Source organism: Vigna unguiculata, chromosome 11 (assembly GCF_004118075.2).
Source record: "Vigna unguiculata cultivar IT97K-499-35 chromosome 11, ASM411807v1, whole genome shotgun sequence".
Lineage (NCBI taxonomy): Eukaryota > Viridiplantae > Streptophyta > Magnoliopsida > Fabales > Fabaceae > Vigna > Vigna unguiculata.
Genome location: NC_040289.1, coordinates 39551647 through 39575007, shown reverse-complemented (window position 1 = coordinate 39575007; position 23361 = coordinate 39551647). Strand labels below are relative to the sequence as shown.

Genomic DNA, 23361 nt, shown 5'->3' with positions numbered 1-23361 from the left:
TGAAACTATTTTAATTATCAATTTGGAGACCAATTATAATTTTTTAAAACTATTTTAGTTCTCAATTTGGTCATTATTTAATGACTAATTATTTTTTTACTAAAATTGGTCACTATTCAAATTATTGTATTGTATTACGACTTTATAAATTAGATACTTCATTAAAAAATATCGGTAAAATATCAAACGGTAAAGTATCGGTACATTATAGCCTTTCACTTAATTTATTTAAGTAGTTTCTTATCTATATTATAACGAAAATAAAATTAAGTCGACCTATATATTTACCACATATTGTTTCTTACTTTTTTAAATAGAAATAGTGCAGCATTGGTCTTTCTTTTCTGAGTAACGAAGTTAACTTCTACGTAAGTGTTACAAAAAAGAACAATGACAAATAACACAGCCGTCACATAAAACACCCCTGTTGGAATTAAGAAACTTCAAATCTTATTGCTAAAAACACAATCGAAAAGATAAATGAAGAAAAAAAATGATTAAATAGGATGAGATGGTAATTTCTTATTTTCAAGGAAGTGCCGTAGCAGTTGCAGAGCTGGCTTGGGAGTGAAGGTTGGAACTTCATGGCCAGCACCTCTTATGGTCACAAAAGTAAGACCATCGTAAATCGTTCTCCATCCCCCAACCTGTGGTTCAACAATTCAATAATAACACACAAATTCATTCAGATTCATCAAAATTAATCTTATTGTAATTTACTCTCTTCAAGAGAGGAAAATTATTAGTTTGAGTTTGAAACATGAACTTTACCTGTTGACTAGTATACCAGGGAGTCCAATCTTCAACAATGGGAAGCCCCAACTTTTTCAGAGCGTATCTTGTTCCAGTCACGGGAACTCTTCCATCGGTATCTCCACTGTATAAAGAAACAAATTTTGTGGATATCATTGTACAATACTCTTAATTATCAAACATTTTACTAATCTTGTTCGTAAAATAGTGTACCTGTAAACCCAAACGCGAAGACCACCAGCAACAAGCTTCTTGATGACAGGAAGAGTGGACGCTGGTGCATCATTCCAATCCTCGATAGCGTTACTATGGACAAGAATGAAAGTAACAACATCAATATCATCATTTAATGTTATGTCTCAAACTTGTGCTAGAAAAGATGAACGAGAAAGTGGCGACGATGGATGAAAACCTGCAGTGAGTCCACGGATAGGAAATTTTGGTGACATTGGCATGTAGTGCCCTTTGGACTTCTGGCCTGTTTAGGTAAAATCCAGTGTAATCGGATGCACACGGATCATATCCCTCTGGTTTTCTGTGCCATTTAGTCTGTTCAAATAAAAAATGACCAACATGCTATGTAAATTGTGACAGATCTTTGATTTTCTCTTGTACACAACAAGTGATGTTTGGAAAATCGAAATACTAATAGACAAGAAACAGTATGCGAAAGCTCACAATTTTGGAAAAGGTTTTTCGGGTTGTGCTGCTGATGTTGCTGATACACGTGGGAGTGTACAAACTATACAAGTCAATAACGTCATACGCTTCGAAGAACTTGTCCGAATAGTAATTGCATTCATCTGTTTGATTTTCAAATTGGAAATTGCAGTTGGTTGTAATGTTATGATATAATCCATCGGATATCACTGCATGACCCCAGGCATACTCCACCAAACCCTTTTGATCTGCTTCGTTGTCAATTGCTGCATTTCCAATCTGCACAACCAATATCATTTTTTCAAACTAGTTAGTATCGGTGTCAATGTAGTGTCTTTAAGACTTCTATTCTTCATTTACGTCAACTTACGAGAGAGTTTTACCATGAATCCTTTGAAGTTGATGTAGTCTTTCTTGGCACGATTGCGATTGTGATCGAAAATAAGCTCCGACAGTTGTGGAACGTAGTGCCCTGAAATGTTAAAACAAATGAAATTTAATATGAGGAAAAGAAGATCTAAATCTCATCATAAACTTTTGGCAGATAAATACCAGCATAGCTTTCGCCAGCAATGTAGAACTCGTGTGATCTGAATTGTGGAAATCTTCTAAACCAGTTGACCATGAAGGTGTGTGAATCTTTAGCTGAGGTTGGAAAATCAGTAGCATCAATAAATCACTGTTTGTAGAAGCAAGTGAAAAATCATAGATAACAGCAACATTACCAGTAATGGCGTCACCAAGCTCCTTCAAATCTCTGCTGGTGTTGGTGTAAGAGAATCCCACTCCAACAGGGCTTTCCAGAAACAAAAGATTGGCAGCTGCAGAAATCATAATGGTTAACAAAGATCATCACTTTTTCTAGCATAGTCTTTTTAAATATTATATACTTATAGTGATGCTTATGATACAAAAATACTAGTGTTAAACATCAACTTCTGAGTTAAAAATGTAAATTGACCAACCTTTGTTCCATGAGTAAGGGTTCAACTTTAGCTTTGGGTGGAAACTGTCCTGGGGAAAGAAGGGTCCTAACTCCTCTGCTTCTCCATAACCAATTGAGGAACAACCTGGGCCTGAAAATATTCATCATTTTCATCATATCAGTTGCAGTAGTGTACATTGTGTCACAGTCATTAATTGATGAATCAGTAATGAAGTAGGTACCTCCATTGAGCCATAAGAGAACAGGTTTTTTGTGTGGTTGGTGAGTGGCTTCGAAGAACCAATAAAAGAGTGCTCTTCCATGAGTTTCATTGACAGTGATATAACCTGCATATTGCTTGAATTTCACTGGTGGTTGACCCGGTAATCCATAAACTCTATCAGCTTCTTGTTCTGCCACTACTTCCGGGGTAAGGTAATTATGATGATTAGTTATTGAAAGCTTTGACACAGATAAAGCTTCTTTGGTGAAAGAGAGAAGAAGCAGAAGAACAACATTGGAAATAAGTGACGACAACGCCATAACTGATACGTGTTTCTCAGATTCTGTGGACTCACTTTTTCAGATGTTGTTGAGGGTTTAAATAAGGAAATGAAAATATTAATTACTGATATACAAATATATTAATAATTTATTACTTATTAATTTTTGTTATCAATCATTACTTTAAATTACGTACTTTCTCTTATTATCTCATGACCTCAGTAACTTTTAGAATTATTTTTGTTATTTAATATAAAGATTTGGTGATTGTTAGAGTTCTGTTAAGTTTCTTTGAGAACAGGTTTTTTTTTTCTTTGTTTTTATTTCGTATATGTATGTTATTTCCAATTTCTGTTAAGATACTCGTTTCCAATATAATTTCTTCTGAAAAACGGATAAGTATATCCCTACTTTTTGGTTATTGTGTAAATTTCATGATTACTTAAATGGATACCAGTAAACACAACGGAGTAAACGCATTTTTAAATATTTTCTGTTATTTAATTTCTTAAATTTAGTTATTTTTATTTATAAAGGGTGAGATCAAATACTAAAAATGTTTAAAAATGATAAATAACTCATAAAAGTATTAGAAAAAATTTTAAAGTTTTAGAGTTACAAATGATGAGTACATAAAATAGAAAAAGTTGGTTAAAATTTTTAAATGAATAGAAGTAGTTAAATTATAAAGGTGAAAGAAAATGTGAGTTACATAAGTATTATTAAATAAAATATAAATATTTTTTAGTAGAAAATTTAATCAAATTTAAAAGTTTGGTAAAGTATTATCAAATAAAATATAAATAATTTTACTACCAATTTTAAATATTTTTGTTATTGTAATTTTTCAAATTTAGTTAACTTAATTTATATATAATAAAATTGATATGCTATAAACATTTAAAAATAATGAATAATTAATAAAGTTATTAAAATAAAATTTAAATTTTTGAAGTTACAAAACAATAATAAAGAATGTACGTTCAAAATTTTAAATTACTAAAGAAGCTAATTATAGAGTATTATGAAATAAAATATAAATAATTTGTAGTAAAAATTTTAATTCAAATTTAAAGTAGACAAGGAGAAAAATATTATCGAATAAATAAAAAATAATTTTAATTACAAATTTTAATTCAAATTTAAAAGAACAAACGACAAAATAATACTAAAAAAATATATAAATAATTTTTAATAAAATTTTTAAACTAAATTTAAAAAATAAAAATCAGTTAAATAAATAGATAGAAAGAGAATACAATTGAAACTAGTGAAAGTTTTATACCATTGTTCTTAACAAATACTTATATTATTTAAGATATAATACGGGAAATAAAAATGTGCACCAAATATAAGTATCATCTTATATATATATATATATATATATATATATATATATATATATATATATATATATATATATATATATATATATATATATATATAATGTTATAAAAATTTACAATATAATGTAGCAAATTACAAATAATATTGCAAAAACAGTTATTTACATTATAATATAGTTTTTTATGTATATTTACAAACAAAGACATACTATACACTTTTTTTATATTTTATTCTTAATAATATAATTATTAACTTATTTTTTAAAGGTAATTATAAAGTTGTCCCCAAATTCAAATCTATTATTCTTTTATTCATTTATTTAACGAAATTTTATTTATTTATCATATTTTTTAGTTTCAATTCTCACTTATTAGTATTTTTTTACTACTCACATTATGTGTTTTTTTAGTTATTTTTCTCTTCTTTTTTCTTCTTTTAAATTTCATTATTCACTGATTTTCATACAAGTTGAAAACATAGAAAGAATATTCACATAAAGAGGGACAGAAAGCGAAAATTGAAATTGAAATTAAATTATGATATAACTTACGAATAATTTAAAAGTCGTACACCATCAGATTAAATGACATTGCAATACATGTCAAATGATATCCAAATAAAAATACAGTAAACACCTGAAATGAATGAAAGATTATAAGTTTAATGTGAAAGAATTATTATTATAAGATCCGTAGTCAGAAGTGTTAGACTGTTATAAAAAAAATAGAAAAAAAATGTGAACAATTGCAATTTGTTTTACTTTCAAATTTAGATTAAAACTTTTACTAAAAGTTATTTATATTTTATTTAGTAATTCTTTTTTTCAAATTTGAATTAAAATTTTTAATAATTTTTTTATATTTTATCTAATAATAATCTGGTAACTCACATCTTTTCACCACTATAATTTAGTTATTTTTACTAATTTAAAATTTTAAACCCAAATCTTCTATTTTATGTGATCATAAATAACTTTGTAGTTCCAAAAATTTGTATTTTTTCTAATACTTTTATTAACTCATTATTTCTAAATACGTCTCATTTATGAATCGAATTAATTAGATTTCAAAAATTACGATAATAAATATTTTAAAATGTGTAAACCTCAATGTCTTTCTTCACGATAGTAATTTTAAAACTTACGGTGATCTTATAACATGAGATTTGTTTAAGTTTAAATATCTTAACATTATATATTTAAGTTTTATTGAAAAAAAAAATATGACGGGTGAATATATTTATTAGGTGTTTTTTTTTTTAATTAATGATTGCTCAAGATGAAAAAAAATATTGATTTTAAATTAAATAATATTTAATAATTCATTAAAGATATTCTGTATTTAATTAGGAATTTAAATATATAATAAATAATTCATTCAAGGGACTTTATATTTAATAATGACTTATGTTTAATTGGGAAATTATGTATACAACTTTTACTATATTTAATTATAAATAATTTAGGTATATTATGAAATAAGTTTTAACATTACAATAATAATAATAAAAAAAAGTTTTAAAAACGTAATTTAATAATATTATTTTTTATATCAGTTCAGAAAACATATTTTAAAAGCCAATTGTAAGAAAAAAATTTCAGTTAAATTAATTCAATAAACAACATAAAATCTTTTAACAATATTAAAAAAAAACAGTTTTTAAAACTACTATATAATAAATAATGTAAGCAATATGTTTTCCTATAACTAATAAAAAATTAAAACAGAGTCATATAAGCAGGTTTATTAATATTACAGTAAAAATATAAAAACAGTTTTAGAAAATTGGTTTTAGAAACAATTCAATATTTTTTATCAGTTATAGAAAACAATCGTTGAAAGAAGTTTCGACAAAAAGACTTACAAAGTAGAATTGATAAATCACTGAAAAAAAATCTGTTTCAGAATAAACGATAAACTCAATTAATTAAATTGATTTTCAACTTTAAATTAATTGAATAAAAATTAAAAAGATCCAAAAAAAAAAAATTCAACCGAAGTTGTTACTCCTTTGACGACATTACTTTAAAAAAAAAAAAACTGAAAACGTGCTAAAATATTGTAATTTTTAAAAAACTAAACCTCATTAGGTAAATGATAAGAAAAACACCAATTTTGTAATTAAGAAACCTCGAATCTTATTGTGAAACATAAGAAAAAAAAATGATTAAATTGGTTGAGATGGTAATTTCTCATTTGCAAGGAAGTGCTGTAGAAGCTGCAGAGCTGGTTCGGGAGTGAAGGTTGGAACCTGATGACCAGCACCTCTTATGGTCACAAAAGTAAGACCATCGTAAATCGTTCTCCATCCTCCAACCTGTAGTTCAACAATTCAACAATAACACACAAATTCATTCAGATTCATCAAAATTAATCTTATTATAAATTAATCTTTCAAAGAAAAGAAAATGATTTAGTTTGAGTTTGAAACATGAACTCCACCTGTTTGCTAGTATACCAGGGAGTCCAATCTTCAACAATCTTGAGCCCCAACTTTTGTAAACCGTATCTTGTTCCAGTCACAGGAACTGATCCATCAGTATCTCCACTGTACATAGAAACAAATTTTGAAGATATTGTTGTACAATACTCTTAATTACTTAACTATACAATTATCAAACATTTTAGTGAAATAGTGTACCTGTAAACCCAGATGCGAATACCAGCAGCAGCAAGCTTCTTGATGACAGGAAGAATGGAAGCTGGTGCGTCATTCCAACCATCGATAATGTTACTACGGACAAGAACAAAAGTAACAACATCAATATCATCATTTGATGTTATGTCTCAAACTTGTGTATCTGTCATTACTAGAAAAGATGAACTAGAAAATAGAGAAGATGGATGAAAACCTGCAATGAGTCCATGGATAAGAGAGTTTGGTGACATTGGCATGTAGTGCCTTTTGGACTTCTGGCCTGTTTAGGTAAACTCCAGTGTAATCTGATGCACACGGATCATATCCAGCTGTTTTTTTAGGCCATTTATTCTGTTCAAATCAAAAATTACCAACACGTAAGTTGTAACAGATCTTTGTTGTTCTCTTGTACACAACAAGTAATGTTTGGCAAATCAAAATACTAATAGACAAGAAACAGTAGGCGAAAGCTCACAATTTTGGAAAAGGCTTTTGTGGTTGTGCTGCTGATGTTGCTGAGACATAAGGGAGTGTACAAGCTATACATGTCAATCACGTCATACGCATCGGAGAGCTTATCCAGAACGTCATAGCATTCATCTGTTTGATTTTGAAGTTTGAAATTGCATCTGGTTGTAATGTTATGGTATAATTCATCAGATATCACTGCATGAGCCCAGGCATAATCTACATAACCCTTTTGATCTGTTTCGTCGTCCAATACCGCATTTCCAATCTGCACAACCAATATCATTTTCTCAAACAAGTTACTATTTGTTTCATGCAGGGTTTACGAGAGAGTTTTACCATGAATCCTTTGAAGTTGATATAGTCTTTCATGGCAGGATTGCGATTGTTATCGAAAATCAGCTCCGACAGTTGTGGAACGAAGTGCCCTGAAGTGTTAAAACAAATGATATTCAAATGAAATATATTTGGTGTGTTAGAAGTTAGAACTTAGAAGATAGATAGATACCTCCATAGCTTTCGCCAGCAATGTAGAACTCGTGTGATCTGAATTGCGGAAATCTACTGAACCACTTGACCATGAAGGTGTGTGAATCCTTAGCTGATGTTGGAAAATTAATAGCATCAACAAATCACTGTTTGTAGAAGGAAGTGAAAATTCATAGATGACAGCAACATTACCAGTAATGGCATCACCAAGTTCTTTCAAATCCTTGGTGGTGTTGGTGTAAGAGAATCCCACTCCAACAGGACTGTCCAGAAACAAAAGATTGGCAGCTACAGAAATCATAATGGTTAACAAGGATCATCACTTTTTCTGGCATATTTATTATAGTGATGTTTTTGATACAGAAATAGTATTGTTGAAGTTAAGAATGTAAAAAATTAACCAACCATTGTTCCATGAATAAGGGTTCAACTTTAGTTGTGGCTGGCTACTGTTCTGGGGAAAGAAGGGTCCTAACTCCTCTGCTTCTCCATAACCAATTGAGGAACAACCTGGGCCTGAAAATATTCATGCTTTTTCATCATGAGTTGCAGTAATGTACATTGTGTCACAGTCAGTTATTAAGTCACATTGCTATACAAGAGATAATGTCAAATGATAGTAAAAAAGAAATCGGTGTCAAAATATCAATTTCCTTTACAAAATAAATATGTATCAGAGAAGTTTGTTGATGTTAAACAAAGATTAAACATTTTAGTTATATTATTTTAGTACCCCCTCCAAATGGTACTAAATATAAGAATATAGCATTCTAATATTCACAAAAATGAGTAAGTAATTAGGTACGTACCTCCATTGAGCCACAATAGAACTGGTTTTGCTTCTGGTTCGAAAGTGGCTTCAAAGAACCAATAAAACAGTGCTCTTCCATGAGTTTCATCGACCGTGATATAGCCTGCATATTGTTTGAACTTCACTGGTGGTTGTCCTGGTAATCCATAAACTCTATCAGCTTCTTGTTCTGTCACTACTTCTTGGCTAAGAGAATTAACATGATCAGTTAGTGAAAGCTTTGACACAGCTAAAGCTTCTTTGGTGAGAGAGAGAAGAAGCAAAAGAACAATATTATTAGAAATAAGTGACGACAACGCCATAACTCATATGTGTTCCTCTGTTTCTATGGACTCGCTTAATCAAAAAATTTGGCGTGTTGCTGGTTTAAATAATGAAGGGAGTTGAGAAAAACGGGTGAAGGATGAGATCACTTATTGCATTAATGACTACAATAAATTAGAATTGTATGTGTTATTTAATATAAAGATTTGGTTATTCGTTATACTTTTAGTTTAATCATTACTATTTCATGTTGGTATTTATAATAATTGGTCAATGTTTTCTTTTAATTTTTTTAAAACTCGTTTTAATATTTATTAAAAGAAGGTTTAATGATTTATTAATGATTATTTTTGTTTAAAAGTGTTAAGTTGATTTTTCAATTTGTTTTTTATTTCAATTTGGTTCGATTTTTGCAAATTAATACAAATTGGTCTCGTTTGTGAAAAATTGATGTAATTTAGTTATTTTCATTAAATTTTTTAAAATGAATCAAAAACTTTTTTTAATATGTTTAATTTTTGCAGTTTGATCATTTATGTTAGATTTCTTGAAATGGATCAAAGATTTTTCATTAAATTTGAAGTCATTAATAAAAATGGTTGAAAAAGATTAAATTTTATCAATTTAAAAAATCAGGACCAAATTACATCAACTTTTACAAATCCGAATTAAATTGAAACTAAAAAACATGAAAGACTAACTTAATGTTTTCACAAACAATAATGACCAATTGAGTAATTTATTAAATTTAAAAAAGAAATGAAGTTTCTTCCCCTAATGAGCATTAACTTACACATCTAGTACATGTGCACTTTTTTTTTAATTGTCTTCTTGGCATATTTTAAATTGTTTTACATGGTTCTTTAATTGTTCAAGGTTCAGTCTTTCTTGATTTGCGTTGGTTTTTTATCATGTTTTTTTGTTCTCCAGACGAAGATAAACGTGTGTTGTAGAAGAACCTTTCGTGGTTGAGTGAAAAGAAGAAATTGATTTTAGGAAAAAAAAATTAAACCCAAAATGTTTCAATTTCATAGATTTCATTAGAGAAAACAAAAATGTAAAAGAAGCGAAACACAATTTAAAAAGAAGAAGAAAAAAAAAGGCCTATTTAGTCTTAAAAAAATTGAGAAAAAAATATTAAATAATTACTACAAATGTCTTTGTCTTTTAACTAAACATATTATATATATATATATATATATATATATATATATATATATATATATATATATATATAATACTATATACAATTGGGAACTAACAAAAGGCAAGATTTTCAATTGAATAATATATCTGACCTACTTCTCAATTCAAATTTTTATCTACAAAAGGTAAAAACGTTGATGTGTCAATCTCTCAGCATTTTGAAGTCTGAAAAAAAAAATGGAAAAGAAATTGAAAACCGAAAGTTTTAATTAAAACTTCTTTCTCTCTCTTCCTCAGTCTTCTCACCTTCTTCTTTCTCAATTCTTTCTCTCTCTTTCTCATTCTCTCTGCGACCGCCTTCTTTCTTCTTTCTCTCTCTTTCTCATTCTCTCTGGCACCACCTTCTCACTTCTTTCTATCTCTGTCTTTGTTTCTCCACGTTCATCATGGTTTCTCTGCCTTTCTTAGCTTCTTCTCTAACATCTTCTTCTGTTCATCTTCTTCTTTTCATCGAGTTGTTTTTAAATCGCAAAAAAACGACTATGGAGATGGTTTATATTTTTTGCTGAGCTTTGTTCTGTTCATCTTCTTCTGTTCATCATTTTTTTTTCTTTACAGGCTTCAACTGACGCTTACAAAGACATGCATATGAGATTTGTCGTTCATCTGTCCATTTTTTTTGTGGATATCTATTTTTCTTCTTATATTTGTCAGATCTAACTTTTTCATGCGTTTTTTTACAGGTTTAAACCCAGAAGTCGTATTTATTTTGATTTTTCTCAAGCAAGCATCTCATTTTCTTCTTATATTTTGTCAGATCTAACTTTTTCATGCGTTTTTTACAGATAAGAACCCAGAAGTCGATTTTATTTTGAGTTTCTCAAGCGAACAACTCATTTTCTTCTTATATTTTGTCAGATCTAACTTTTTTCATGCGCTTTTTTACAGGTAAGAACACAGAAATCGATTTTATTTTGAGTTTTCTAAAGCGAACAACTCATTTTCTTCTTATTTTTTGTCAGATCTATCTTTTTCATGCGTTTTTTTACAAGTTTAAACCTAAAAGTCGTTTTTATTTTGAGTTTTCTCAAGCGAACATCTATTTTTCTTCTTATATTTTGTCAGATCTAACTTTTTGCGTTTTTTTACAGGTTTAAACCCAGAAGTCGATTTTATTTTGAGTTTTCTCAACCAAACAACTCATTTTCTTCTTATATTTTGTCAGATCTAACTATTTGTTTCGTTTTTGTACAGAACTAATATGGTTCACTGAGACATATGGTTTTATTACGCAGATTTCGTTTTCATTTTGACCTTTCTCAAGTGAACAACTCATATTTTTCTTTTATTTTCTCAGATCTAACTATTTTTTTTCGATGATGGTATTTTATAGGATTGCTACATGTCTAATATGGTTCACTGCGACAGATTTAACATCAGGTTTATAAAAAAAAATTATCTAACTATTTTTGGCGTTTATGTACTTTGATCTAACTGTTTCTTATATTTTTCTTCTGTTTACAGGCTTCAAATCAAGATTTCAAACTGATTCAAGAGTCTTTTTCGCTGTACAACTTAACTGGTAAGTAATTTGTATCAAAATCTACCTTTTTATTTACCAATTTATCTGTATTTTTCCACCTTTTACAAGCAACCCGTTCATCTTCTTCATTTTTCTACCTTCAACTCTCTTGGTGTCATTTTTTTTTCGTTCATGGTATTTTTTTAATAATGCATTCTATCAGCAGATCTCTTTATTGTTACCCGATTTACGTTTTTATTTGGACATTTTTCAAAGAGTTCATCATACACTATATTTTTTCAAAGTTCTACACCAAAAAGAGTTAATCTAACTATTTTTTCCGTTTATCTACCTTGATCTAACTGTTTTTCTTCTGGATACAGGCTTCAAATCAAGATTTCAAAGTCATGCACGAGTCTTTTTCGCTTTACAACTTAACTGGTAAGTAATTTGTATCAAAATACCTTTTTCTTTACCAATTTATCTGTATTTTTCCACCTTTTACAAGCAAACCCTTCATCTTCTTCATTTTTCTACCTTAAACTCTGTTTGTGTCATTTTTTTTCGTTAATGGTATTTTTTAATAATGCATTGTATCACCAAATCTCTTTATTTTTACCCAATTTTTGACTTTATTCGGACATTTTTCAAAGAGTTCTTCACATTTTTTCAATCACCGTTTACTCCATCAAAACCATTTCGTTTACAAAACGTTTTGTATTCCAACCCCTTCAAATACTGCTTCGAATTTTTTCCAAATCAACCTGTCAATCAGTATTCAAACGCATTAAATTTTGCACTGCTCGAGATAATGATGAATAAACTGCTCCATCATCTGCCACACGTTATAATTATTAAACTTTACTCTATTCCAATATTAAATACCCCTTCCTGAAAAAAATCAACATTAGTAAATTACATTAAATAATTCTTCTTATACTTTTACGACGCTTCATAATTCTTTTTTTTAACGTATTATTTTTTAATTCGTATTTATTATCCTGTACTTTTACCAGTTCAGACTGACCAGTTTGTACGGATACTTCCAACAGCTATGATTTCTCCTATTCTTTATATATATATATATATATATATATATATATATATATATATATATATATATATATATATATATATATATATATATATATATTCCCTATGTTTACCAATTCAAAGTCAGACATCTTATTTTTCTACTGTTACCCATTTTCTTCTCTTACAATTTTACTTCATCACCAACCTATTCTCCTGCAATGGAATCCATGCCCACACCACAATCCATACTTTTTTCAGAAATGGTTGGCAGATTCATTTCTATATTTTTGAAAGACCAGGTATATTTTTTGATTCAAACTCATTTATTTTTGTTATTTATATTTATTTATTTCTTTATTCTTAACTTGCTAATCTTTTAAGGACTTTGGACATGTCGACCGAGTGTTCATAATACGCTGTTGGAAGGACCTTGCTACTAAATGGATTGTTGTTGATTACCAAAGTAATGTTCACCATGTTACTTACAACATGGATATTCACACTCCAATGATTACCCAAGGTTGGAACCAACTAAGATCTTTCTATGGAGATCATCAACTCTCTGCAGAGGATCACCCTGAATTGTTTTTTGAAATTGAAAGTGAAAGAACAAGCAGAGATATCAAAGTTCTTTATCCATTTTTTTGGTATTAAAGTTGAAAATTTTGTATGTAATTTTGTTTGAACTTCTTATATATATCAATATATAAGAAGATTTCAATTGGACTCTTATTTTGTATGCAGTTATTATATATCTCAATATAAAAGTTATATTTTATTCTCTTTTATTATATTTATTTTCCTTTTTTGTATTAGATTTTGTTCGACTTCATTTTAGTCAATATAAATTAGTTTTAATTAGAAATTGAATTAATTAACATTAATTACCATTCCATATAAATTGGAAATTTAAAAGTCAGTGAAATACAATAACTATTACTTATTAATTATTATTATTAAAATAATATAAGTTATAAAATAATTAAAATATTTTTCACCATTTTCATAGTCAGAAGAATTTAAGATCAATTTTTATGGAAAAATAAATTTAAAATGACTGTTTAAAAAACTTTTTGTATTCCAACGCCTCCAAAAAGTGGTTCGAATTATCTCCAAATCAACGTGTCAATCAGTATTCAAATGCATTAAATTTTGCATTGCTTGAGATAATGATGACAACGTGTCAATCAATATTCAAATGCATTAAATTTCGCACTGCTCGAGATAATGAGGATTAAACTGCTATATCATCTGCTACACGTTTTAATTATTAAATGTTTTCATATTCCAATATTAAATACTAAATCGCCAACCAAGGAGCGTTTCATTTTTTTAAATTTCTCTTCATTATGGTTTTCACTTCTCAAGATAAAAGTAATTGCACTGTCCAGAGTTATCAACACTTCTCAAGACGATAATCATGATTGCTCTAGGTAATATTATTATCACTAACACGCTTTGATTACCGGTACCTCTCTTCACACTCAAAGAACGCTGCTACGTCTACAATTTACAACTTATCTTCTTTCAAGGATACTCATATGGGTTCATATGTGTAGATCAGATTTCCAGACATGTATTGGAATATACAACATTCATTTATTATAGTAAGAGAGTGTCATGTCCCAAAAAAACATAATTGGTGGTCTTCATAATTAATGTTTTGGAGCAGTAAGTGTCATAAGATGACATTTTAGGAACCTTTACAAAGTTTTTGAGAGAAAGTAACTATTGTTTTTAAAATAAATTAAACTAAAAATGGTAATACAATAAATTAATTAGGATTTGGTGTGGAATTTACAAAATATTACACGATATTTACTGAAATGTTTCGTAGTTTTGAGAGTGAATACTTTCAAATATAATTTTCATGTTATTTGATATAATAATATTTACTGTTTAAGAATTATAATAGTGAAGTAAATGGAAATCATAAGTTACAATTTATTTTTAAAATAAATGCAAATCGAGGTAAAATCTAAATTTTCTAAATTTTTCAACAAACAAAATTGAAATAAAGCTCATGCTTCAATAAATATTTATTAAAGTTTAATAAGTTAAATCCATGAATGAAATATATTTGTTTGCTTCCTCATTCCAGTCCCACGTCTTAAAAATTTCAGAGTACAAAAAATATTTATAATTTAAAATTAAAAGAATACATAATGATAACTACCAAATATTTTTATATAAATATTAATAGTTTCTCCTTTTTTATAGACAAAATTAGTTATTTTTTTAATTTTTGTTTTAAAAATAATATTACATATTACAGTTTTTTGAATCTGATTAATTAATAATTTCTTATTAATAAAAAATGCAAATAAAATTATTTACTTTAAATACATTTATTTACCAAATTAAAAATTTTTTTACTTGGCTTGCTAGATATGCTTTTAATACTTTTCAAAAAGTACTTTTCATCTTCCAGAAATTAAAAGATGTTTAGGAGAATAAAAACAAATTTCCAGTTTCTTTCAACACTACTTTCAAGATACAAATTTGTCTCTTCCAACACATTTTTATAATCAATTTAAATTAGCATTAATTATGAAGAAACCAACAACTTTTTTAGTGTCTCAATACAATGTTATATTTGAATTTATTGTATTATATTTTTAAATGGAAAATATTTTAAAAAATCTGCATACCTTCTTGAAAAACTTTTATATGGGGTCCAAAAATCTTCTCACATTCCCATAGAGTAAAAGTCATTTTGAATGACCAAAATATCTAATAGTATATAATCTAATATATAATTATATACAATTGCAAAGCTAAGAATATTGTTTTCAGTTCTAATGGCATTGTCCCAAAATATACATCATTGGTGGTCTTCATAATTAATATTTTGAAGTAAATATGATAAAATAACAACTTTAGAAACTTTTACAAAGTTTCTTGGAGATGGTAGCTAATTTTTATAAAATAAATCTAATTAAAGAACGTAATATAATAAATTAATTAGGATTTTGTGTGGAATTTACGAATATTACATGACTGAAATGTTTTGTAGAATCGAGAGTGAATACTTTAAAATATAATATTAAATCTTATTTGATAAAATAATATTTACTATTTCAGAATTTTTATAGTGAAGTAAATGCAAATCATAAACTACATTTTATTTTTATAATAAATACAAATTATAAAGGCATAATCCAAGTTTTTAAATTTTTGAACAAACAAAATTAAAATAAAGTTCTGACTCCATGAATTTGTCTCATTAATGATAACATAGACTTTTAAAAAGTTCAAAGTAGAAGAAAGATTTATAACTAACAAATATTTTTTATATAAGTATTAATATTTTCTCCTCTTCTACAGAAAAATTATGTATTTTATTAATTTATTTTAAAAATAGTCATTACATATTACACTTTTCTTAAAATCTGATCAGTTAATAGTTTCTTTAAATTAGTTACCTTAAATATATTTAATTACCAAATTAAAAATTAAGACTTTGTTTTTTTTACCTAGCTTACTGAAAAATATATTTATATTTTTCAAAATCTACTTTTCATCTTCCAAAAATATAAAGATGTTAAGAATTAAAACAATTTTCTAGTTTTTTCCAACACTACTTCCAAGCTATATTTTTTCAACCTCTTAAAGAACTTTTCAGTTTCTTCCAACCTACTTCCAAGATATATTTTTACGGTTTCTCAAAGATGAATGTCTTTGTCATTAAATAACATTAAATATTAGAAACCAACAACTTTTTGTGTTTCTCATTGCAATGTTATATATGAATTTATTGTATTAAAATTTTAAATGGAAAATATTTTAAAAATCCACCTACCTTTTTAAGAGAGCTTTATACAGTTTTCAAAAATCTTTATTGAATAAACTTTATAAATTAACACTTACATCTTTCAATATAAATGTAAAAAATATACAAAATAAATAGAAAACTTTTCGTCTTCCAAGAATTTTTCATTTTGAATTATGACTATTTATTATGAACAACAACAATCATGATTTGTGGGACTCAATGAATCATGAAGTATCAATCAAACACATAATTAGAGTTTAAGACATTCACGAAAAATATTATTTATCAATTTTAAGTATATAAAAAATATAAAAATTTTATATCATCATGTTGTTTTTTGAGATGTTATATGCTTCTTTATTTATCGCTAATGATTAATACAAAATGCAAGATCTTCTTCTATTAATATGCTTGAAAACTGATTGATCTAATATTACTTATTATGGTTGTATTCTTAACTTTATATCAATTATGGTTTTAAAATATTGCATTGGAAATCAAAATCTTCTTCTATTAACGTGTTTGAAAACTGATTGATCTAATAATACTGATTATGGTTGTATTCTTAACTTTATATCAATTTATGATTAAATTTAAATATTAATTTAAGAATAAATTTATATTTATGTAGGATTAATGTAATATTATCATTTTATATTTTTATATAATATTACGTTACATTGAATTTACATTGGAAACTATTTTTTTTTCATTTATTGTCCTTCGAAACTGAACTTTTCTTATAGTTGATTTTTGTAAACATCAAGCAGTAGATAATATTAGGTAATATATTCCTTCCGTGTGTTTTTAGAATAAATTTCAAAATTAATTCATTGAAAATAATATCGTTTTTGAAAAATTAATCATAATACATATAATAATATTAATAAATTTTGGATTCAAATTTGAAATCGTAACGGACAGTAAAAGAAATAGAATGTGATAAAAAAATTAAATTTAACATTTAAAATGAAAAATATATACAAAAAGTTAATTTTTGTAATAAATACTTGAATATTTCTGATAAAAATATATAAATTCAAATATTCAAAAAATTTGATGACCCATGATATAATAATATATTATAAAATATAATAATATGTAACAATGTAAATATAAAATATAATAATATTAATATAATTAAAATATAAGGTAAAAATTATAAATTATAAATTTTTTAAAATTTTAAAGATATGGAAATAATTAACTATTTCAATTTCAATATTATTGCAAGATTAAAATTCATATATTGTGAAAATTGGAATTCGAAGTATATACAGTAACATTTTCTCTAAAAGCAATTACCAAACTGAAACTTTAGAATGAAAGTGGTACTATTTGATTAATTAAACAAAAAATATACCAATAAAATTTAAATTTTAACATTAAAAAAAAGTGTAAAATAGCGTAGGTTTTTCAATAGATTCTTATAATGTCTCTAAACAACTTTCAAATATTTTTAACTTATAAGAAATGTTCGTATTTTATATATTATCAAAATATGAAAAAATGATAAATTAAAAAAATTTAATGGAAATACATTAATATTCACAATTAAAAACAATAAAAGTTAAAAATATGATATAGAAAATAAACAAGTAATATAATATTTAGGAACAAAAGATCTATGGTTCTTAATAATATAATAATATATTAACATATTAGTCCTAATATAATAATAATAGTAAAAATAATTAAAATATAATGTAAAATAATAAATAAATAATTGTAAAATTTAAATATGAATTTTTAAATATTTTTAAATATTTTTCACATATTTTTTGACATTTTACACAAACTTAAACAATAATTTAAAAAATAATTTTTATAACATAGACATTGGTATATCATTACAAGTTAAAATTATACATTCTTAAAATTTGTAAAGATATAAAAATCACTAATAATGTCGATTTCAATATTTTTTTTCTAAATTAGGATATATATTGTCAAATTTGAAATTCAAAATATATAGTAATAAAGTTTGAACTTAAATTCTAAATTTTAAAAGCTATGAAATATGGGAGCAAAGTTAAAATTTGAAATTCAAAATCCAAAAAAATTGTAAAAAAAGGACTTCAATAGAAGAGTCTATCAATGTCTAACCTTTGTATTTTTGCATAGTGTACTATTTATATTTGTCTACATAATCTACATTTTGTAAGTTTTGATTGTTTACTATTTATATTTTGTTTGCAGTCTAACATTTGTATCTTTAAAGAATCTACTATTTATATTTAGGTGTAATTAGTCGGATAATACTCACTTTTGTTTGGATATGTCAGTTTCATACCCACTTTTACAAAGGTGTCAATTGGGTCCTAACTTTGGAAAATATGTCTCAATCAGGTCCCTTTGAGAAAAAAATATTAACGCCATTAATGATATCGATATTTAAAACGACTTAGAAGAGTGAAAGGAACCTAATTGAGACATTTTTTCAAAAGTTGGGATTCGATTGACACATTTTTAAAAGTGAGTACCAAACTGACACATCTGAAGAGATTGAGTACTATCTGACTAACTAAACATTACATTTATATGCACGATCTATCATTTGTAGCTTTATATCGCTTACTCTTCACATTTTTTGTATCGTCTAATGTTTGTATCTTTATTAAGTCTACTCAACAATCTCTATATTGTCCATCATTTTTATTATTAGAAAAACAACTATTATATTTTTCTACATTTTTTACTCAATATTTCATTTAAAATTAAATTTGATTTCTTAATTTTAATTATCTAAATCTTAATATATTATTTAAAATAATTATATATAATACATTTATTAAAAATATATATAAATAACTTAAATACATTTTTATTATAAAATCAATTAAAATATTATTATTGAAATTTTATAAAATAAAATTTATATTAAATTTAATTATATTTTTATAATTTCAAATTAATTTAATAAATATATTGTAATTTTTAATTTTAAAATTCGATATCCCGTACGTTGCTACTAGTATATATATATATATATATATATATATATATATATATATATATATATATATATATATATATATATATATATATATATATTATTTTCAATATATTTTTATTCGAGAAATGGAAGGTATACCGACCTTTGTTGGTTATTGTGTAAACTTTATCATCAGTGAAATATATATTTAGTTAATTAAAATAATATTGTCAAACCATTAATTTACAATAGTGTAGTTTCGTATAAATTTAGAACAAATAAAGGTTTATGAAGATTTTATAGTAAATATCTTAACATTCTATATTTAAGTTTTATTGATAGAAAAAAAAAAGACTGTGGAATGAATTTATTAGGTGTTTCTTCTTTTACAAAAATTAGTGAGTAGGATTGCATTAGGATTAGATGCAAAGAAATTATATTTTGTGTAACTTTTCTGTTGTAATATAACTTCTAAGTTATTCAAATGTTCTATCTAGATTATTAATTTGTATAATGGAATATCATGGTACTTGTTAGTATTAAGTAGTATTTAATCATTGAGAAATTAATTGGAACTTATACAAGTTTGATTTTTAGAATAGGTTAAATCTCTTGATCATTATAAACATTTTATGTTAATGCAAATTGTATGTTTTAATGACTAAGAAATCAGTGATTTAACATATAGATTTATAACTTTCTCCAAAGGAATTAAGGTAATGATGCTCATTATGTGAATGTTTGAGTACAATTGGGATATATTACATTACTTTTAAGAATTATATGATCATTAATTTGGTTCATGAAATTTAATCCTAATAATTTTTTTACAGAATCACCTTATAACTTTTGTAAATTAATAGTTTCGTATGTTTTATTTTTTTAATTGAATCAAATCTTTATTTTCACTAAAATTAGTAAATAATCATAGACAAATAAACGTAATAAAAACCTTAACAAACGGTTGTTCTTGTATATTGATTGATTGTATGTGATTGATATTTACGTAATAAAAAAAAACAATAACACATAGCTACTACATAAAACACTGTTTAAGAAACTTAAAATCTTATTATGAAACACAATCGAAAAGATAAATGAAGAAAAAAAATGATTAAATAGGATGAGAAGGTAATTTCTTATTTGCAAGGAAGTGTCGTAGCAGTTGCAGAGCTGGTTTGGGAGTGTAGGTTGGAACCTGATGGCCAGCACCTCTTATGGTCACAAAAGTAAGACCATCGTAAATCGTTCTCCATCCCCCAACCTGTAGTTCAACAATTCAACAATAACACACAAATTCATTCAGATTCATCAAAATTAATCTTATTGTAATTTAATCTCTTCAAGAGAGGAAAATTATTAGTTTGAGTTTGAAACATGAACTCCACCTGTTTGCTAGTATACCAGGGAGTCCAATCTTCAACAATCTTGAGCCCCAACTTTTTCAGAGTGTATCTTGTTCCAGTCACAGGAACTGCTCCATCGGTATCTCCACTGTATATAGAAACAATTTTTGTGGATATTGTTGTACAATACTCTTAGTTACTCACAGATACAATAAACAATTATCAAACAGTTTAGTAATCTTGTTAGTAAAATAGTGTACCTGTAAACCCAAATGCGAAGACCACCAGCAACAAGCTTCTTGATGACAGGAAGGATGGACAGTGGTGAATCTTTCCAAGGTCCCATGAGGCTACTATGGGCAAGAACAAAAGTAACAACATCAATATCATCATTTAATTTTATATGTCTCAAACTTGTGTATCTGTCATGACTAGAAAAGATGAACGAGAAAATAGAGAAGATGAATGAAAACCTGCAATGAGTCCATGGATAGGAGAGTTTGGTGACATTGGCATGTAGTGCCCTTTGGACTTCTGGCCTGTTTAGGTAAAATCCAGTGTAATCGGATGCACATGGATCATATCCCTCTGCTTTTCTATGCCACTTATTCTGTTCAAATGAAATTGTGACAGATCTTTGATTTTCTCTTGTACACAATAAGTAATGTTTGGTAAATCAAAATACCAACAGACAAGAAACAGTAGGCGAAAGCTCACAATTTTGGAAAAAGTTTCTGAGGTTGTGCCTCTGACGACAGGGGCTGTGTTGCTGCTGATGCTGTTGAGACATGTGGGAGTGTACAAGCTATACATGTCAATAACGTCATACGCTACGGAGAAATTAGACAGATCGTCGATGCATTCATCTGTTTGATTTTGAAGTTTGAAATTGCATCTGGTTGTAATGTTATGGTATAATTCATCAGATATCACTGCATGATCCCAGGCATACTCCACCAAACCCTTTTGATCTGTTTCGTAGTCCAATGCTGCATTTCCAATCTGCACAACCAGTATCCTTTTTTCAAACTACTTAGTATTGGTTTCATGAAGTGTCTTTAGGACTTTTACTCTTCATTGATTTGTTTTGACCTATTATGCTTCATCAACACAGATATGATAACGATATCCAATGTAGTTAATACGTCAATTTATAGTTATATGACAAAATCAAGTACTCGTCCTATACAGTTAACGAGAGAGTTTTACCATGAATCCTCTGAAGTTGATGTAGTCTTTCTTGGCACGATTGCGATTGTGATCGAAAATGAGCTCCGACAGTTGTGGAACGTAGTGCCCTGAAAAGTTTAAACAAATGAAATTTATTATGAAAAGAAGATCCAAATCACATCAAACACTTCATATATCTGTGTTTTAGAAGATAGATACCTCCATAACTTTCGCCAGCAATGTAGAACTCGTGTGATCTGAATTGTGGAAATCTCCGAAACCACTTGACTATGAAGGTGTGTGAATCTTTAGCTGATGTTAGAAAATCAGTAGCATCAATAAATCACTGTTTGTAGAAGCAAGTGAAAAATCATAGATGACAGCAACATTACCAGTAATGGCGTCACCAAGCTCATCCAAATCACTGCTGGTGTTGGTGTAGGAGAATCCCACCCCAACAGGGCTTTCCAAAAACAAAAGATTGGCAGCTGCAAAAATCATATTGGTGAACAAGGATTATTATCACTTTTTCTAGCACAATCTTTTTAAATAATAGATAGTTATTTGATGTTTATGATACAAAAATACTAGAGTTAAACATCAACTTCTGAGTTAAGAATGTAAATTGACCAACCTTTGTTCCATGAGTAAGGGTTCAACTTTAGCTTTGGGTGGAAACTGTCCTGAGGAAAGAAGGGTCCTAACTCCTCTGCTTCTCCATAACCAATTGAGGAACAACCTGGGCCTGAAAATATTCATCATTTTCATCATATTAGTTGCAGTAGTGTACTTTGTGTCACATCAGAGTCAGTTATTATGTCATATTTCTAGTTTGTTTCGAATCGAATATTACTTAACTGTCACAATCATTCATTGATGAGTCAGTAATTAAGTACTACCTCCATTGAGCCACAATAGAACAGGTTTTTCTTCTGGTTTGTGAGTGGCTTCAAAGAACCAATAAAAGAGTGCTCTTCCATGAGTTTCATTGACAGTGATATAACCTGCATATTGTTTGAATTTCACTGGTGGTTGCCCTGGTAATCCATAAACTCTATCAGCTTCTCGTTCTGCCACTATTTCCCGGCTAAGATAGTTATCATAATCAGTTACTGAAAGCTTTGACACAGCTAAAGCTTCTTTGGTGAAAAACAAAAGAAGAAGAATAAGAATATTGGAAATAAGTGGGAACAACACCATAACTGATATGTTTTCCTCAGAAACTTGTATGGGTTTAAATAAGGAAGAGAGCTGAGAAAAGAGCAAAGAGTGAGATCACTTGTTACTTTTATGACATGCAATAAATTAGAATTATCTTTGTCATTTAATATAAGGATTTGGTGATTGTCATATTTTTTTTTTTGAGACACACACTGGTGTCTTTGTTTTTGAACAGATTTTTTACTATACTTTTCATGTGTCTCATTTCATTGTCTAATTTGATTTTCTTTTCCAGAATAAAAAAACTTTAATATAAATTAGTAATTTGTATTCTTAAATTATCGTATTGTCAGTACATTAATTATTTGATATAACCTTTTAATCTCTAACCTTATACTATTATAATTAAACTG

The 23361-nt window shown here is 27.1% G+C and overlaps 3 protein-coding genes across 7 annotated transcripts; 1 reads left to right on the top strand and 2 right to left on the bottom strand.

The window, feature by feature from the left end:
* Positions 1-409: 409 nt before the first annotated feature.
* Positions 410-8946, bottom strand: LOC114169010 (serine carboxypeptidase-like 34). 3 transcript variants are annotated; one of them, XM_028054019.1, is made up of 10 exons: positions 8593-8946; positions 8189-8299; positions 7976-8071; positions 7803-7895; positions 7634-7722; positions 7302-7562; positions 7041-7177; positions 6830-6922; positions 6631-6736; positions 410-647 (listed from the first exon to the last, which is right to left on the bottom strand). In XM_028054019.1, the coding sequence occupies exons 1-10, from the start codon at positions 8894-8896 to the stop codon at positions 498-500; spliced, it is 1440 nt and encodes a 479-aa protein (XP_027909820.1). In that variant the 5' UTR covers positions 8897-8946; the 3' UTR covers positions 410-497. The 3 variants fall into 3 exon arrangements, with proteins under 3 accessions (XP_027909820.1, XP_027909821.1, XP_027909819.1); XM_028054020.1 differs by lacking the exons at positions 6631-6736; positions 6830-6922; positions 7041-7177; ... (4 more) ...; positions 8189-8299; positions 8593-8946 and adding exons at positions 772-877; positions 967-1059; positions 1166-1302; ... (4 more) ...; positions 2379-2489; positions 2581-2924; XM_028054018.1 differs by lacking the exon at positions 410-647 and adding an exon at positions 6302-6505.
* Positions 8947-11550: 2604 nt separating this feature from the next.
* On the top strand, positions 11551-13266 carry LOC114168129. The gene is made up of 4 exons (XM_028052853.1): positions 11551-11586; positions 11910-11967; positions 12820-12860; positions 12943-13266. Exons 2-4 carry the CDS (start codon positions 11934-11936, stop codon positions 13213-13215), a joined length of 348 nt encoding a protein of 115 aa, XP_027908654.1. The 5' UTR covers positions 11551-11586; positions 11910-11933; the 3' UTR covers positions 13216-13266.
* A 6961-nt stretch (positions 13267-20227) lies between these two features.
* LOC114169122 (serine carboxypeptidase-like 34) lies at positions 20228-23036 on the bottom strand. 3 transcript variants are annotated; one of them, XM_028054155.1, is made up of 10 exons: positions 22687-23036; positions 22422-22532; positions 22180-22275; positions 22007-22099; positions 21827-21915; positions 21335-21619; positions 21091-21227; positions 20878-20967; positions 20660-20765; positions 20228-20535 (listed from the first exon to the last, which is right to left on the bottom strand). In XM_028054155.1, exons 1-10 carry the CDS (start codon positions 22985-22987, stop codon positions 20386-20388), a joined length of 1458 nt encoding a protein of 485 aa, XP_027909956.1. In that variant the 5' UTR covers positions 22988-23036; the 3' UTR covers positions 20228-20385. The 3 variants fall into 3 exon arrangements, with proteins under 3 accessions (XP_027909956.1, XP_027909955.1, XP_027909957.1); XM_028054154.1 differs by having other exon boundaries at positions 20878-20970; positions 22687-23034; XM_028054156.1 differs by having other exon boundaries at positions 20878-20970; positions 22646-22719.
* Between the last annotated feature and the right edge of the window lie 325 nt (positions 23037-23361).

Bases quoted from the DNA above. Each gene is read 5' to 3' on its own strand.
- LOC114169010 (XM_028054019.1), bottom strand. From the start codon at position 8,896: ATGGCGTTGTCGTCACTTATTTCTAATAATATTGTTCTTTTGCTTCTT. The intron at 7,723-7,802 runs GTATCTATCTAT...TTAACACTTCAG, and splicing joins TGCTGGCGAAAGCTATGGAG to GGCACTTCGTTCCACAACTG. The intron at 648-6,630 runs GTGGAGTTCATG...GTTGAACCACAG, and splicing joins CCTGGTATACTAGCAAACAG to GTTGGGGGATGGAGAACGAT.
- LOC114168129 (XM_028052853.1), top strand. From the start codon at position 11,934: ATGCACGAGTCTTTTTCGCTTTACAACTTAACTG. The intron at 11,968-12,819 runs GTAAGTAATTTG...TACTTTTTTCAG, and splicing joins TTCGCTTTACAACTTAACTG to AAATGGTTGGCAGATTCATT. The intron at 12,861-12,942 runs GTATATTTTTTG...TAATCTTTTAAG, and splicing joins CTATATTTTTGAAAGACCAG to GACTTTGGACATGTCGACCG.
- LOC114169122 (XM_028054154.1), bottom strand. From the start codon at position 22,987: ATGGTGTTGTTCCCACTTATTTCCAATATTCTTATTCTTCTTCTTTTG. The intron at 22,276-22,421 runs GTTGGTCAATTT...TGATTTTTGCAG, and splicing joins CCCTTACTCATGGAACAAAG to CTGCCAATCTTTTGTTTTTG. The intron at 20,536-20,659 runs GTGGAGTTCATG...GTTGAACTACAG, and splicing joins CCTGGTATACTAGCAAACAG to GTTGGGGGATGGAGAACGAT.